Source organism: Oreochromis niloticus, linkage group LG18 (assembly GCF_001858045.2).
Source record: "Oreochromis niloticus isolate F11D_XX linkage group LG18, O_niloticus_UMD_NMBU, whole genome shotgun sequence".
Lineage (NCBI taxonomy): Eukaryota > Metazoa > Chordata > Actinopteri > Cichliformes > Cichlidae > Oreochromis > Oreochromis niloticus.
The window spans coordinates 7,545,513-7,563,570 of NC_031982.2; the positions used below are offsets into that span (position 1 = coordinate 7,545,513).

At 42.2% G+C, this 18,058-nt stretch overlaps 1 protein-coding gene across 1 annotated transcript; it reads left to right on the plus strand.

The window, feature by feature from the left end:
* The first annotated feature begins 12,877 nt into the window (after positions 1-12,877).
* Positions 12,878-18,038, plus strand: mcm6 (minichromosome maintenance complex component 6). The gene is made up of 18 exons (XM_003457426.4): positions 12,878-13,130; positions 13,304-13,450; positions 13,603-13,713; positions 13,955-14,042; positions 14,132-14,293; positions 14,381-14,546; positions 14,646-14,794; positions 14,877-15,027; positions 15,134-15,275; positions 15,424-15,565; positions 15,676-15,783; positions 15,923-16,078; positions 16,231-16,359; positions 16,453-16,617; positions 16,808-16,934; positions 17,020-17,214; positions 17,326-17,465; positions 17,568-18,038. The coding sequence occupies exons 1-18, from the start codon at positions 13,033-13,035 to the stop codon at positions 17,676-17,678; spliced, it is 2,487 nt and encodes an 828-aa protein (XP_003457474.1). The 5' UTR covers positions 12,878-13,032; the 3' UTR covers positions 17,679-18,038.
* The last annotated feature ends 20 nt before the right edge of the window (positions 18,039-18,058 follow it).

The following is an 18,058-nucleotide window of genomic DNA, read 5'->3' on the forward strand; positions in this document are numbered from 1 at the left end:
TGGCTTTTCTTTCTTTTTTTCTGTCTTCCTGTGTGAAACAGTGTGAGTTTCTGGTTTACACAATCTCTCAACCACAACTAGTTCCACCCTCAGCTCCTATTCTCAGTGGGTAAGATACAAATCATGAAAACTCCTAAAAAAAGAAAATTGGAGCCAAGCTAGCTAATGAGATGAGGGGATGATGGCAATAGAACTTTATCACAAAACCCCACACGGAAAAGGGACAGGAAAGGTGGAATAGGAATAACAAGCCTCAATCAAATGTCTTTGGTCTTAATTACCAGATGATAACTTCTGTTGTGTCAAAGCTTATAATCACGAGTGTTTTCTGGGAATCCTGTTTATAATAGGGTGTTTCTCGGTTGCAGAGTTTAAGCAAAAAAACGAAAAGAAAAAAGAAAATCAGTAGGTGGGTTGCATGGTTATTATCTGATTAACCGGCAGCTTGCATCACCGTATTTAATTCATTGTCATTCAGCTGTGCGCCATCTGAATCCACTGATGCGGACAATGGACACAGCCAATTTCTTTTGAAAAATGAAACTGATGCACCATCTGTCTGCCAGGTGTATCTGAGTCACATGTACGTGCGTGAGTGTGTGTGCGTGTGTGTGCGTGTGTGAGACAGATATAAATATTGGGTGTGTGTGAGTGTTTTTGCGTCAGCCTTTTGGGGGTGCAGGGTAAGATTTATGTTGATGATATAAACAGTTTGCAGTTCCTACATGAGAAAGAAGGGAGCACGAGAGGGTCAGGACGTCCATTTTTCCAGTACCTTAATGCACACAAAAGTGCTTCCCACATATCTACTTCCACTTGGAAGTCAGAGAAACAGAAGCTGGAAGTTTGTTGTGTCCTGTTTCCTGGAGTGAAGACGAAGAGAGGATGAGGAGGAGAGTTGTGAGAGAGACAGAAAGGAAAAATACAGTAAGTCGGCTCCGCGATCAAGTTAACTCTGTGGCAGTGTGAGCATCTCGAGGTGTAAATCATGATTACTGCGTCCTATTATTTGATCCCAGTGTATACCTGTATGTTTGCAAAAACTAAAGAAGACCTTTTTGGTACCTTTTTATATACGCTGCTTCCTCCTCGCCCCTGAAACATTCAAACGCTCACACATTCACACATACACACCAACATGCGCCACACATACACACAATTCACTTCTATTCATAGTGTATTCAAAACAGGAAAGACTTCCTGTGGCTCATTTTAGGAAAAACAAGCAGCTTAAACAATCAAACAGTGGAGCAGCTCTCCACTCATCAACACAGAGCACTTATAAACTAAATCATTCACACTGAAGGATTTCAAAGACCTGAACCAGCTTCACACATAACCAGGTGTAAAGGTGGTAAGTTATTTGTATGTGTGGAAGAAATAAATACCACATTGAGACAGCATTATAGAATGGTTTCTTTTTTTTTTCTCTTTTTATGTTTGTGTATTTTAGTGCTCCAGAACCTTGGGTTTGTTCCTTCCTATAAAAGTAGGCAGCTGAAAGAGAAGAAATTGTAAAAAGATTGCATTACTGTAGCGCAGACTGTTAATCTGTTAACTGCAGATTTGTACAGATATTTATGGTCACCAGAAGATGAATCATTTTAATGGGCCCCTCAGTCTTCACCTACAGCCTTTTAGTTCTAATATCCTCAATGATACTTTGTTTCCAGTCACAGACAGCTGGTCTATAAAAGATTCTTCTATCTTTTACACCACTCTGTCTAGTATAAACACCAAATTCTATTATGCTAACATGCTAATTGCTTAATTCTTTAATTATGTTTCAAACCTCACTGTTATACAATTATCATGTCTAGGTTAATTTTTAACTTATATTTAATCTTGTTTTATCTTAATTAAATATGGCTAACATCAGCTAAACATCCTAGCACTGCTATTGTGAGCACAATAATATGTTAATATTAGTATTTAAATACAGACTAGCATTAAAGCAGTTAGCATAAAGAAGAGAACTTTAACTGCTTGTTTACAATAGCTCACTAGCATGTCTGCTAGAAAACCAAAGCGAGCTCTAACAATGCTAGCTGTGTTTGTTTGACTTTTTAAATACAATTTGAAATATCAAAATGAAAAAGTTCAAATGTTACTTTACAGGCTTGACTTATTACGGTCATTAATAAAACTTTATTTACATTGTTTGGTTAACGTACAAAAGTCTTGCAGCTTTGCATCTATGTTGAAATGCCTTTGGATACTTGCAGTTATCCCACAGTGGTATCTAAATGAATTTGAATAGTCACCAGGACACTGCTTGGATAAATTTATTGGACTTTAAAACTGCTTCAATTCTACGTGGCACAGATTCAACAAAGGGTTGGAAAACATTCCCCAGAGATTTTGCTGCAGATTTGTTGGCTGCACATCCATGATATGAATCTCCCGTTCCATTACATTCCAGATGTGCCATACTGAATTGAGATCTAGTCACAATGTAGGCCATATGAGTGCACGAACTCACAGTAATGTTCAAGAAATCTACAGACCCTCTGTATTATCTATTATAGAAACTTTTGGATATCTCTCCGGGTATAAGGTTAATATGAATAAAACTATTGCTTTGCCACTAGGAAATTTGCCCAGGACATGTAATATCCCATTTACCTGGTCGGGTTCGGGATTTAAGTACTTGGGGATACACATTTTACCTAATATAAGAGGTATATTGAAACAGAACATAGACATAGTTCGTAACAGTATTAAAAAAGACCTTTCCAGATGGATGGATCTCCCGGTCTCTTGGATGGGAAGAATAAATTTAATTAAAATGAATGTGTTGCCCCGGCTTTTATATCCTCTACAAATGCTCCCAATAATTCTTACTAAAAAAACTGTAAAAGAAATTGAAAAAGATATGTCAAGGTTTATTTGGAGGGGTAAGAAACCCAGATTAAGTATGAAAACGTTACAGCTGCCCAAAGATAAAGGGGGTCTTGCCTTTCCCAACATCTTGCTGTATAACTGGTCATGTCATAGTAGAGTTATACATGAATGGATCCACACATATCTAAAAGACACAGATGATCCCCTTGAAGCCTGGACATGTCAGCCATTTAATCTTCTAAGTGAACTAGTGAGTAAATATAATAAAAAACATAACAAAGTAATGATTGATACTTATTTAAAAACATGGCGTGATATGAGTAAATACACTGAAAGTAATCCTATACTTAGTTATCTAACACCTTTTTTAAATAATCAGCACTTCACACCGGGAATGGAAAGTGCAGTATTTCAGAGATGGTTTGGTGCAGGAATACGTGTGGTGGGTGATCTGTTTGATGGGAATGTTTGTATGTCTTTTGAGCAGGTCCAAAAGAAATATACTATACATCAAACGGATTTTTTTGCATTTTTACAGGCTCGCCACCTAATTACTTCATGTCATGATGCTTTGCATAATACAATGCAACTAGGACCCATGGAAAATTTCTTCCTACATTTAAGTGCAGATAATAGTACTATAAGACAGTTTTATAATGCACTACAAGGTTATAATAAACACAATATTGGAAAACTGATTAGGAGCTGGGAGGGTGACCTCCAGTGTCAGTGTGATGATCATGCCTGGAGTGAGTCCATACAATCTGTGCATTCTTTATTTCTTAGTAACAGATTTAAAGAAATACAATATAAAATTTTACATAGACAGCATAGAACACCTATTTTTCTGAATAAAATTGATCCGAGCAGGTCTGCACAATGTATTAAATGTAAATCTGCGCCGGGGTCCTACGTGCACTGTCTTTGGACTTGCTCAAAAATCTCAAAATTCTGGCTCTGTGTAACTAAAGAACTAAAAGGGATATTTAAAAGCAGAATACAAAGAGATCCAGCTCAGTATCTATTGGGGCTGCCAATTTCGAACAAATTTCCAGATAAAAACAAGCATATACTTCTATGCAAACTACTGTTTTTGGCAAGAAAATGTATTCTTTTTAATTGGATTAATGAAAAACCACCAACAATAACTCAGTGGTATAAAGAAATTTTTAGAGTATTACCAATGGAAAGACTGAGTGCAAAATTAAGTGGCAATGATGATATTTTTTGGGATATATGGCGCCCGCTATTGGATTACTTACCTGATGATCTGAAGAAAACCATACTGATAGGCACAACCCCACTTCACTGGCGGGTTGAGATTGTCAGGAGATATATGTAAATGATTGGTAGACCGAATTATATATACTGTATCAGTTTCCCGTTTACATGTCTCAGATTGTTGATTGTGGGGTTTTTCTTTGATCTGTTTTGAGGTTGTTTTTTTTTTGTTTTTTTTGGTTTGTTTGTTTTTTTGTTTTGTTTTGTTTTTTTTGTTTGTTTTGGGGGGTTTTTTCTCTTCCTTTTATTGTTTCTGTTTTGATGTCTGTTTTGTTTTGTATAAAGGGAAAATTATTAATAAAAAAAAAAAAAGAAAAAAAAAGAAAAAAAAGAAATCTACAGATCTACAGACCACTCTTTGTCCTGAACATATCTCCTACTGCTTATCTTTATGTTTCACACAACCAATGTACTAAGGCTGGGAGTAAAAGTAGATGTCCAGTCACAAAGCAAGTAAGAACAGCTGTAACTGTATGAATGTGAGTTACTGTAATTTTTCATCTAGTGCACAGAAGGACACAAGCGAAACAATGAAAATGTGTCAGCAGCTGAGTACAAATAAACCAGGAAACAAGTCTTTTCTAAACTATCTTTTCCCGCTCCTCTTTCATATCCTGCTTGTATTTTTCCCCATTGTACTGTTTCTCACCAGTTACCAAAAAATCTGTACACACTGCATGTTTTTCATCTCCATGCACCAGCAAGTTTTACTGTACCACAAAGGTGTGTACTACAGGCAGTGCAGCCTGTGTGTGGGTCTGATTATATGAAATCATTAGTAGTAATGATGTCATAAACCCAATGACGTAAAGTAATAATATTAGTCGTCGTAGTTTTACCATTTAATTTTCAAAACCAAATTCAAACATCATGTGAAAACTCTTTTACATCAAACATCAGTGCACTTTTGTTGTGGTGGATATGCCTGAGTACGTGTGAATTTGATGTGTGTGTGTGTGTGTATATGTGTGTGTGTGTGGGTGTGTGATCGTCTACAGATGGTCAGGTTCCCTCATATTCAGACACGACTGGGTTTCCTGCGGCTGAACAATCGTGGGAAAAGCAGAGGTCAAGACAAAAGGAGAAATAAAGAGAGAAGGAGGCTGGGTTGCATCCAAATGGCTCACAATGACTTCCTGCTTTTTTCCTGGTGGATTAATACAATGTGACAGGTGAAACCAATAGCCTGCTGGCTGATGTTTGTATTGACTTCAGCAGGTGGAGACGTGAGAATGATGTGGGAACTGAAATAGAAATTAATAGAATAATAGAGCAGAAATGAATGTTTACCCTGATGGTGGACTGAGTTTGCCTGAGGATGGAGTTTGTGTCCCCTGGGTGATCCAGCCCTATATTGAAAGACACCTTAAGAAATACATAATAATGTTTTATAGTTTGTCTTATGGGTATTTTTTTATATGTGTACTATGATGTGGATCTGTAGTTTCTGTTGTTTTGTAGCATTTTTTGAAATGAAGGAGATAGCTGCCCCTGGTTCTGCTGGAGGTTTCTTCCTGCTAAAAGGGAGTTTTTGCTTTCCACTGTTGCCAAATGCGTGATCACAGGTCGTCGTCAAATTGTTGAGGTTTTCTCTCTATTGTTGACTATATGTGTCTATACAATCTTTACCTTAAAATATAAAGTCGCATGAGGTGACTGAATTGAATTAAATTGAATTGAATTGAAGTTGCAACCCCTAAACCTACTCAAGTAAATCTAAATAAATGTAAGTAAATATAAGTATTTGGAAAAGTGTACTTCTAAAAAGTACTTTTATTGCACCATGTTCATTTACTTATGAGCTGCTGTAACATGAATCAAATGGCTCAGCATGCAAGTTCTATAGAGTCTTGCTAGCGACCTACTAATTTTATTCAGGTGTGTTGCAGCAGGGACACGTGCAAAAGTTTCAGGACACCGGCCCTTGAGGACAGGAGTTCGACACCCCTGGTTTAAGGCATTTGGGGGAAGTTATTTTTTCTTGTCACTGCGTGCCATCAAACATCAAACCAATACCACATGAAAGGCAGTCCTGTTCTTGTATTAATCAGCAGGGGATGTCGCATGAAAGGAGATGAAGGAGGCAAAACCATGTGCCATAGTCAGGGGTTACAGTGGGCCAGTGGTTTTGCAGTACTTCAGCATCTAGCTAGCCCTAAAGACGAGCGAGCGTGAAGGGAGTGATGTTTTTTAAGTGTCAGGAAATTTCAAATCCGACATTTCTATCAGCTTAACAAACACAAACTGTTTGTGTGCAGTTTGTCTCACACTGTGTTGCTAGCTAAAGGTTCAGCTGCTGTATTTCACAGGGAGAGAAAACACAGAGAGCTAACTTCACTCAGAGATTGAGTAAGATAAGGAGGAGGACACGAGAGGACGAAGAGGGGTTGAAGATAAGGACTGATCGGTGGTGTTTGATAAACTGGAAATTTAAAGCTTACATGTAAGTCCTCATGATTATAAATCAGATATCTGGTCTGTACACATGACATTATGTTTTTTCATATTGTGAAACCTGCTGCTAAACAAACTGAGGTAGACTCGCTGTGTTATTTAAAGGTGGCATGAAAATCCTCTGCAGAATAAACAGGTTAGTTTGCTGTGAGGGGTTTAAAGTAAAGAACAGTGTGTGAGTGGTGCACAGTGGCTGTGGTTTCATGGTCAGAGTTAGGTTACATAAAGTAAAGCAGAGATGAATCTGAAGTTAAGCTGATGATGCTGAGACTCATTCATCGAATTTCACCTTCATACCAGCTTTATACCTTCTAGAAAAAAGACAGCATAAACAGTGTACTGTCAGTGTAGAGGATGGAAATCAGCCAAGACAACTCATAAAACATCTGCTGACATCTGGTTGAATTAAGTTGTGTACATCCACAAAGAGCAGCAGGTCAGCTGGTCACAGCCTGTACACTAAGAAAATCTACTGGAGCTCCCAGTAGAAATTATTGTGATTTATGATTTGTTTCCCCACACTGAGCCGACTGATTTTAGGGTTCCCCACATGCTGAAGGTTTAGAGGCAAAGCCACCCTCTACAATTAGCAACAGAAAATAGAGCTGTTTTATTTTCTTTCTTTTTCTCTGCTCATGCTCTACTTACCTGATTCAAGCTTTATTAGAATTCAAATTTAGACTGGAATAAAGTTTATATTCACATCTACTAAAATTATTTTATTATTACAATAATATAGCACAAGGTTCAGTTAGTGTTGCACAAAAATAGGTGGTAGAAATGCTACTTTTCACTTTCTTACTTTGAGTACATTTAAGAGTCTGTACTTTTTCACTTTTACTTGAGTAAAGAAGTCAAAACAGGACTTCAACTTTTACTGGAGTATTTTTTAATCTGCACTTCTACTTAAGTACAGAATTGTCTGTATTTTTGCCACATCTGCTTGTCACTTATTATCAGCTAACTGTTGCAGAACATAATCGTGTCCACTCGGTTCCGAGAATTGCAGGCAGTCTGGCTCTACTGTTCCCCCTGTGAATTGTTCTGTTAACAAATAACTTCCTCTGCCGGTCTCTCAAAGTCATTCCAAAACATGCCCAGTATAAATGCATGTTATGCAACCACAAATATATATATAAAAAAGCTACATTTCAATGAGTTTTTCTTTCAGAAGACCATCAGGTTGTCCCCACTGTCTAAAGAAATTAAAATGGGAAAACTTCACGGGTCAAGATGACTGTCTCTGGGGACTCCTCAGGTGTGCCTGTAAGGTGTTGGGTTCATTTGGTCTACTTTTTTCTACTTTTTTCATTCTGCTGTAACTGATGTGAATACAAGGTCACAATAGCTGTTCTTTCCAGTCTCGACGAGGAGCCACTGTGATAAAACAAAGAAGCAAGGACTGTAATGCTCTCTACAACATGGACATGATCCTTCGGTGGTTTCTCACCGACCACTTTGCTCCAAGGAGTTTCTGTTCCACCTCATTTTACTGTTGTAACTTTATTAACGGCACCTTTAGTTACAGACTTGTACTCCAACCTTCCACCAATGCCTGCTGTCCCATAGCTGCACTGTTTTAACACAACTACAACAATACGGTGGAACAAATATACACAGACACATAGTGCAAAATTAACCATTCAGCTGAAGTTGTATCTTTCTGGTCCCAGCACAAAACTATAAATAAGAAAAACAATTTTGGAAAAATTGTATTATTTTACTGTCTGTAGTGACTGTAGTACTACTTTCCTTTTAGAAATACTGTACATTAATGTTAATGCCACTGTTTTGCACATACCTACCTCTGTATATTTTATATTTTATATATCTTATTTTATTGTTTACTCTATTTCATTTGTAAAACATGTATATACACACTCACACACACACACACACACACACACACACGTAGAAAAACATATTTAGTACACACATTCAGTAATGTATATACCTTTATATATGGTACATATATTTATTACTTTTTAGATTAACCATTTTTATATTTTGCTTGTTGCACGTTATTGTATTTTGCACAACTCTGTTGCTTGTGAAGCTTGCACACAAGAATTTCACTCGCATGTACTGTACCAGTGTACCTGCACATGTGATGTGACAATAAAGGTGATTTGATTTGATTTGATTTGATTTGAAATGAAGCAATAATTTTTTTTCTTCCCACTTCCTCTATGGACCACCACTGTGCAATACCAATTCTATGTGCAATAACCCAACTGTATATACACAACACTATTTATTACATATTAGTTTTTTTTTTTAAAACTGGCTTGTATATTTGTACATTTTATATATATATATCTTTTTCCCTCTGTTAATACTGTCCATATGTATATAGCGCTGCAGAACTGTACCCCCCCCCCCCAGCATGTTTTGCACTGAGTAGATGCTCTGTATCTCATTGTACAACTGTATAGTGACAATAAAGGCATTCTATTCTATTCTATTCTATACCTAGTAGGCGCTGACACTGGCTGAGCTGACATGTAAAATAAAAATATGCAGAAACATGAGTGTTCACTGCCCCCCAGTGGTCATGTGGTACATTTATAAGTTGAATCCAATTACTTGTGTCCTTGTGCACAGTTTTGACTACTGGGGGTTCCAGAGTGTGGGGGCCCCTCCCTGGGGCCAGTAGGCACTCCCTTCCTTCCCTCCCCATCCTCAGCTGCCTCCCTCTTCCTGCTCCACCAAAGCCACCCACACACGCAGGGCTTGGGGTGCAGGTGTGTCACCAGGGTGCAGGGGAGGCACTCCCCCTCTGTCCCCTTCTGGCCGCCTGTGCCTCAATTTTATTCCGCAACCTAGACATCCACATTACTCATACTCTCATAACACATACCTATAGGGCCTTGGGGGTGGTCACGTTATACAGCGTCCAGAGGACGGTCTGTGTATTCAAACCCACCTCTGGCGCTGGTGCCCTACCCTCAATTTTAAATGCATATAGACACTGAGGGTTTTCGGGAGGAGCCGTGCTGCTCTCTGGCAGGAAGCACCTTGCCCTCCTGTGTTTTAAATGCACTTTAGAACAGCACGCAGCAACACTACATATGAGTGGGCAGAGGGAAGTTTGGGGCCTTCACTCACCCCCGTTCTGTTAACCGTCGGTGCTGGGGGGCTGGGAGGAGGTGCTGGCCGTCGGATTGGGGTCTGGGATGAGGGGCCTCCCTGCTACTGCAGATAAGGAGGCGGTCTGCTTTCCTCCACCCCAGAGAGAAGGGTTACATCTCCTGGGTCTAGGTACGGTTTGCCCCTCTGGGGGCAGGGGTACCTGGACCTGGGATATAGAGTATGTTTGGGGAGTGTGAATGTGTGTATAGTGTCTATTTGTGTCTGTTTCTACGTCGGGTGAGTGCCGAGTATTTGTTTGTGTATATGGGGGTGGGAATGCATGTTTGTGTCTCCGTCCGCCTGTTAGTCTGTGTCTATATGTCAGGTTGGGTCTTACACTCCACCTCTCTGGAAACATCTCAGGCTCTCCGAGGTATGGAGGCCTATCTCCCCTCACCACACTCTGCCGGTGGCTGATGCCCTCAGATGTTGGTGTGTTGGTGGTTCTTGGTGTCTGGGGCTGGGCACTCATGTATGTACCGACTCACTCCTGGTGGCCGATTGGTGGGGGTTGGTGCCTGTGGCCCGGCTGGGCCCCTTCCGGGGGGTGGGGTGCCCTCAGGCCTCTGGGCCTGAGGCCCGGTCCTCTCTGGCACAGCTGGCTGCCGGCAGAGCCCGCGGGCACGAGACTGCAACCCCTCTGGCCTCTGCTCCGTGGCTGCTGGGTGATCTCTCGTTTGGGGCTCTTCTCAGCTCTTCCCAGGAGGGTGGCATTAATTAATATTTAGTATCTACTGTTAGCTAGTTTATTGTGATGGTGTTGTATTTATTATGTTGCTCTTTTTTGTTTGTTTTCTCGTCTGTTTTTCTTATCTCCATACAGGTGATCCAGGTGTTTTGTTTGTTTTTCTTTTTTTTCCTTCCCCCCTTTCTCACCATCTCTTCGCCCCTCTATTTTTCTTTCTCTCCCTCTCTTTCTTTCATTCTTTCTCCCTGTCCTATCCCCCAGTCATGTCTGTCCCGTCTGTAACAACCGAAAATAAAATAAAATAAAAACATAATTATAATAAAGGTCAATCAAATGGACCAATATGGCAAGGCCATGAAGATGCACTTGGTAAAGTAAATCCGCTTGGCATCTTTCTTGGCCTTCAGACAACAATTCTGATGGCTAAAGATCCAAACGGGACAGGCAAAAAAAAAAAATAAATACATAAATAAAGCTTTGAGGCACAAACACAGAAAAACATTCGCTACTGCATCAAATAAGTTGATTCTCTGGGATTTTTTCAGTCTTTTATTCCCATCTAACAAATCCTCACTTCTAACTGGTGACCTCTGGAGCAGCCTTTTTCTTTGGATGGAAACCACTAGTGGAAGAGACAAATGACATGTAGGCTTGTATAAAGCAGTTAAAACAGCTTCACCACAGACATCTGCAGCAGTAAAATGCTTTCGGTTTTTAAATCAAAGTACATTTACTCAAACCCAAATTCCCTTTGGGGTTTAGCATCCATTGTAAAACTGCAAAATTGAAAATAAGGGAGCGGCTGAAAGTAGCTTCTACTCAAAGGAAAAGGCTTACAGTGAGTTTTACTAGGAAAGGAGGAAAAAACATGTTGGCTTGGCAGAGAGATTGAGCTGGGAAGGATTTGCAGCAGGTTACGGTGGTTAAAGATAGGATGGAAATGTATTAGCGAGTGAAGAAAATGTCTTGATAAGGTGGAAGGAGTACTTTGAGGGGCTGATGAGGAAATGAGAGGAAAGTGCAGAGGATTAGTAAGGAAGAAGTGAAAGTAGCTATGAAGAAGGGTGAGTGGACATACCTGTGGAGGTATGGGGATGACTAGGAGAGAGGACAGTGGGTGCATTAACAAGATTGTTTAACACAATCCTGGAGAGCGAGAGGATGCCTGGGGAATGGAGAAGAAGAATACTAGCACTAGTTTTCAAGAACAGTGGTGATATGCAGAGTTGTAGTAACTACAGAGGGATAAAGCTGATGAGCCATACTAAGAGGATATGGGTAAGAGTTGCTGAAGCTAGGTTAAGAAGAGAAATGTGATAGTGAGCAGGACTATGGTTTCATAGCACTACAGATGTGATGTTTTCTTGGAGAGTGTTCATGGAGAAGTACAGAGAAGGTCAAAAGGAGTTGCACTGTGACTATGTGGGTCTAGAGAAACCATATGATAGGGTGGTGAGAGAGATACCGTGGCAGAGAAATATGTGAGGGTGGAGCAAGACATCAGTGAAAAAAGAACCAACTTAATTGAATTATTTCAATTGGTAACACCTAATTTAATTAAGTTCTTTGAAATGAAGTTAATACATTAGATAAATCAGTTGTGTTACTCTATGTATTAACTTCATTTCAAAGAACTTAATTAAATTAGGTGTTACCAATTGAAATAATTCAATTAAGTTGGTTCACCTATTTTCTTTTTTCAGTGATGTATCAGGACAGCAAGACAGGGGTGAGAGTGACAGATGGGTTCAAGGTGGGGGTGAGACTACATCAGGGATTGGCTCTGATCCCCCTCTTATTTTGATGAGGTCAGGCAGGAGTTTCCATGGAATATCAAGTTTGCAGGTTACACCGTGACAGTTTGAGCTGGAGTTGGCAGTGTTTAAGAGGTTAGGATTTTCACTAGGCATGACCAGAATGGACACGATCAGGAATGAGTATATCAGAGAGGCAGGGTGGGTTGATCGGTTTGGAGACAAAGTAAGAGAGGCAAGACTGGGATATTTTACACATGTGCAGAGGAGGGAGAGCAGAAATACTGGGCAAAGGATGCTAAATATGGAGGAGGCAAGCAGGAGGAAAACAGGAAGATCACAGAGAAGATTCATAGATGGAGCTGGATGATCCAATGAGGCAACTCCTAGGAAGAAGAAGATGATGATGATAATGATGACGACATACTAATATTAAATATTATGGCCGGAAATGGCTCAAGTGCTAAGTTTACTGCGACGCTGTCACTCAGCTCATTCTTCATTTGTAGCCTGTCTGTATAACGCACGTGCTCGACAAAGACACGCGCACACTGAGATAACAGCTCGGTCTAGCCCCGTCTACAGCTGCTATTGGTTAGCACAGGAAGCGTATCGCGGGAAAAAAGGCAGCAGGACCCCGCGTCAATTTACGTTTCCGCTTCTAATTGGCTACGAGCTCAGAGACATTTCCATAACGTCGCAGATTGGTCGAAAGCGGCGCGCCAAACATCACGTGGTCTCGCTTTTCGCGCGAAACCGGGCTCGCTGTTGTCCGGAGCTGAGCGTGCTGTGTGTCAGAGAGGAGAGGAGCAGCTCGTGTCGGTTTTGCAAACTTCTTTTTGGATTCTCTTTGTTGTCGCAGTTTGACGGACTTGCAGCATGGATGTCGCCACAGCCACCGCGGAGACTGCCGGGGCGATGGTGAAGGACGAGCTGGCCGAGAAGTGCCAGAAGTTATTCCAGGCTTTCTTAGAGGAGTAAGTGAGGCAGCAGCGACCGTGTCGTATTGTTGTCGGCCGAAACGTGCTTGGCTTGACATCGCTCTTTTAATCAGCAATTATAAGGATCGAGTGCTGCTTTGATCGGCTGCTATTGGTGTCTTTTCGCTGCTTTTTCTTAACTCTCTCTCGCTTCCTGCGTCACCCTGCAGATTTCAGAGCGGGGATGGGGAGGTGAAGTATGTCCGGGAGGCCGAGGAGCTGATCAGGCCTGAGAGGAACACCCTACTGGTGAGCTTCACCGACTTGGAGGGCTTCAACCAGGAACTGGCTACCACCATCCAGGAGGAGTACTACAGGTGAGCAGGCCACATGACCACCAAGTCATGGGTGCTTCCCTCATATCTAATCCAAATACTGAGGTGGGAGAGTGCTCTGCTGCATTTCAAACCATCAGTTCAGTGCTGTGGAGATAAGCTGTGGGATAACCTGAAGGATTCTCTGTTTCCAGAGTGTATCCCTACCTATGCAGAGCAGTGCGCAACTTTGCTCGGGATCACGGGAACGTTCCTCTCAACAAAGAGTTCTACGTCGCTATCGAGGATCTGCCCACCAGACACAAGTAAGACACTGTTAACCAAAACCACCATGTACATCTCCATTTATCTGGTCTGAGCTGCCGTTTATTCAGCTAGATTGCTTTAGTGTAAAGATATTTGTAGAAATGTCTGCTTGGCTTGAATAACTTGGAACTAAATGGTGTTTAAGTTGTGGTGCATAAAGCAGAAATGCTACATCTCACACTGGTAGATGTTAATGGGAATGAAATGCCAAATCTGATCCTTTTCCTGTGTTAAATGTAGGATCCGTGAGTTGTCCTCCATGCGTATTGGCAGCCTGGTGAGAATCAGCGGTCAGGTGGTGAGAACGCACCCAGTCCATCCTGAGCTGGTGAGATGTTTATATCAGTGAAGAAGACACAAAGTTCAGTTTTTCGCTTGTCTTTTGCCATTAAACCCATTATGCGTCCTTTGGTGCAGGTGAGCGGTACCTTCCTGTGCATGGACTGCCAGGCAGTGATCAAAGATGTCTCTCAGCAGTTCAAATACTCTCCTCCGACCATCTGCAGGAACCCCGTGTGCAACAACCGCTCCCGCTTCCACCTCGACACGCACAAATCCAAGTTCATCGACTTTCAGAAGGTAACTGTGATAAAGGACGTGTGCCTGTCTGTCTGCATGGATGAATGAGTCTGATTCTGACCCTGTGTACCCTGTTTGTGTATCCAGGTGCGTATCCAGGAGACACAGGCGGAGCTGCCCCGTGGTTCGATCCCACGCTCTCTTGAGATCATCCTGAGGGCAGAGGCTGTGGAGACGGCTCAGGCTGGAGACCGCTGTGACTTCACTGGGACCCTGATTGTCGTGCCGGATGTCTCACAGCTCAGCACACCTGGTACTTTTTAAAATTTTAACCATTTATAATCAAAACTATGTCTTGTGGTGTGTTTTTGTTTTGTTTTGGTTCTCATGACTGTATGGATGTTACTTCCAGGTGTGCGAGCAGAGACCAGTACCCGTGTAGCAGGAGGTCCTCAGGGCTTTGAGTCTGAGGGTCTGAGAGGACTGAAAGCTCTGGGAGTCAGAGAGCTGTCATACAGGCTGGCCTTCCTGGCCTGCAACGTGGCGCCCACCAACCCACGGGTAAGAAGCGCTCGCCCCTGTGCCTAAAAATGCAAACGGCTACAAATCTTGCTGTGTGATTACAAATACGTCTTTATCACAGTTTGGCGGTAAAGAGCTGCGGGAGGAGGAGCAGACAGCTGAAAGCATTAAGAGCCAGATGACGGAGAAGGAGTGGGAGAAGGTTTTTGAGATGAGCCAGGACAAGAACCTGTACCACAACCTGTGCACCAGCCTCTTCCCAACCATCCACGGTCAGTGATAGAACCCCCGTCTAGCCTTTTTCTCCAATGGAGGATGCTCTCGTAGTTCTTTATCAAAGCTGTGACTTGTGAGTTAAACGTTAACGTGATGGTGCAGGTAACGATGAGGTGAAGCGCGGCATCCTGCTGATGCTTTTTGGAGGCGTTCCCAAGACGACCATGGAAGGGACCTCGCTCAGAGGAGACATCAACGTGTGCGTTGTGGGAGATCCAAGTACTGCCAAGAGCCAGTTCCTCAAGTATGTCACACAGTTTCCACCTTCACTGATTAGCTTTGCATAAAGTTTTTCTTTGTTCCATCTTCTGGCACAAATACTTTTCAGTACTCTCTTTGCTGTAGACATTTGTTGTACAGCATTGTTGATTTGAATGTGTGTGCCTGTGTAGGCACGTGGAGGAGTTCAGTCCCAGAGCGGTGTACACCAGCGGCAAGGCCAGCAGCGCCGCAGGTCTGACGGCGGCCGTGGTCCGAGACGAGGAGTCGCACGAGTTTGTCATCGAGGCTGGAGCTCTGATGCTCGCCGACAACGTGAGTGCTGCGACTTCTGAAGAACAGTGACGGATGTATTATTATGGAAAAAAAAAAAGTTTCTTTATGTAATTAGTGCAAGTAAAACTTGTTAACTGGTTTGATTTCAGGGTGTTTGCTGTATTGATGAGTTTGATAAGATGGACCTCAAAGACCAGGTGGCCATCCATGAAGCCATGGAGCAGCAGACCATCAGCATCACCAAAGCCGGAGTCAAGGTGACGCTTTCAAAGCTTTATGCTTTGAACACACTTTAAACACTTTTACGCAGCACAAGTGGAAGTTAAACTGCTATCAAATTCGATCGCTCGTCTCTGCAGTAGAATAACCAGACCGTTCCTCCGCTTCTCTCCTCAGGCTACCCTGAACGCTCGCACATCCATCCTGGCTGCTGCTAACCCTGTCAGCGGACGCTACGACCGCAGCAAGAGTCTGAAGCAGAACGTCAACCTGACCGCTCCCATTATGAGCCGCTTTGATCTCTTCTTCATCCTGGTGGACGAGTGCAATGAGGTACATGCAAACGTAGCGTAGTCTGAGCATCCTGTGCTTACTGGTTGATCTTTATGTTCTGTTTATGTTCGTACCTTTTATTTCATCCATTATTTATTTATTTTATGGTAACTTAGATGAATACTGCAGCTAATGATTTGCATTACTCCTAGGTGACAGACTACGCCATCGCCAGACGCATCGTGGATCTGCACTCCCGTGTGGAGGAGTCGGTGGACAGACTGTACTCTCTGGATGAGATCCGCAGATACCTGCTCTTCGCCAGGCAGTTCAAACCCAAGGTGGGTGTGCTGGTGTCCCCACGCGCTGACACCAGCGACACAGTTTTTACTGTTTAACACATTTCCTTTATATTAACTTTTGGACCTCCGCAGATCTCCAGCGAATCAGAAGAGTTCATCGTCGAGCAGTACAAGCGTCTCCGCCAGCGTGACGGCTCTGGGGGTGTGTCCAAATCTGCCTGGAGGATAACTGTGCGACAGCTGGAGAGCATGATCCGCCTCTCAGAGGCCATGGCACGTATGCACTGCTGTGATGAGGTACGTGCAAAGACGCACACAAGCTTCATTCATGCAACACTCAATACTGAAAGTGGTTGATAAAATTTAATACTGCAAAATCACCCTGAGAATCATTTTAACTTAAATTGAGGGGGGGGGGAAAGACATCCTTTCAAAATAAAAGCCCAAACTGTGAATTAACCCTTGCCCGTTCACCCCATGCTTCTAGGTTCAGCCCAAACACGTGAAGGAAGCATTCCGTCTTCTGAACAAATCTATCATCAGAGTGGAGACACCAGACATCAACCTGGAACAGGAGGATGAAATGGAGGAAGAGGAGGAGCAGCAGGAAGAAGGTACTATCAATATAGAGAAGATGTGAAATGACACCATGCATCACCGCTGTTCATTTAATGTAAACTCTTCTCTGCATCTTTGCAGGTAACGTCCCGAATGGAGTAAATGGAAACGTGGATGGTGTCGATGGCCTTACTAATGGAATTAATGGACACGCTGACGGTGTCAATGGCCACGGCGAGCCTGGGAGCCAGTCCAAACCATCTCTTCGTCTGTCTTTCGCCGAGTACAAACGCATCTCCAACCTGCTCGTCCTGCATCTGCGCAGAGCAGAGGATGGTAAAAGATGTTCCTCCCTCCAGTCTGTTTTCCACCTCATTCCATTGTCTGCTCTGTAACTGTTCTTTTTCTTTTTCTTCTCACGTTTTTTCTTGCTAATCTGTGTTGCAGCTGAGGAAGAGGAGGATCTGAAGAAAAGTGCAGTGGTCAACTGGTATCTGAAGGAGATCGAGTCAGAGATCGACTCTGAGGAGGAGCTCATCAATAAGAAGGGGCTGATAGAGAAGGTCATCCACAGGCTGGTGCACTATGTAAGTCTGCCATCTTAAAATGTAAAAAGATAATGAGTCAGCGATTCTCTAAATGCAGACATGCTCATTTATACTATCTCCCACACAAATCTCTTCCTCAAGGATCACATCCTCATCCAGCTGTCTCAGGCCGGACTGAAGGGCTCAGAGTCTGCGAGCACAGAAGAGGAATCTGTTCTGGTTGTAAACCCCAACTACATCCTGGAAGACTAAACTCCTGTCCTCAAATTTATCCCTACTTCTTTGTGGCAAACAAGAGTTATTGTTCATAGTGTGTTTAATGCTCATAGTGGTGGCATTCGAGATGTGTTTCGCTGCTGTACAGAGATACAAGGATTTATCTAAACATTCTTTAGATTTAAAAAGATTTTTTTTTAAAAACATGTAAATATGCTGCCCTCTTCTCCAGCTGTTTGACTTCTCTTTGACTTAGTTTATTGTTGACTTTGAATAACTGTATATTATAGGCATACAGCATGGTTTACGTCCATGGTTTAAAGTGTTTTTGTATTATAATTATGATTTTTGTGAATGAAATGTTGGAACAATAAATAAAATGTTGACAAACACAAATTTGCTTCATGTGCCTTTGT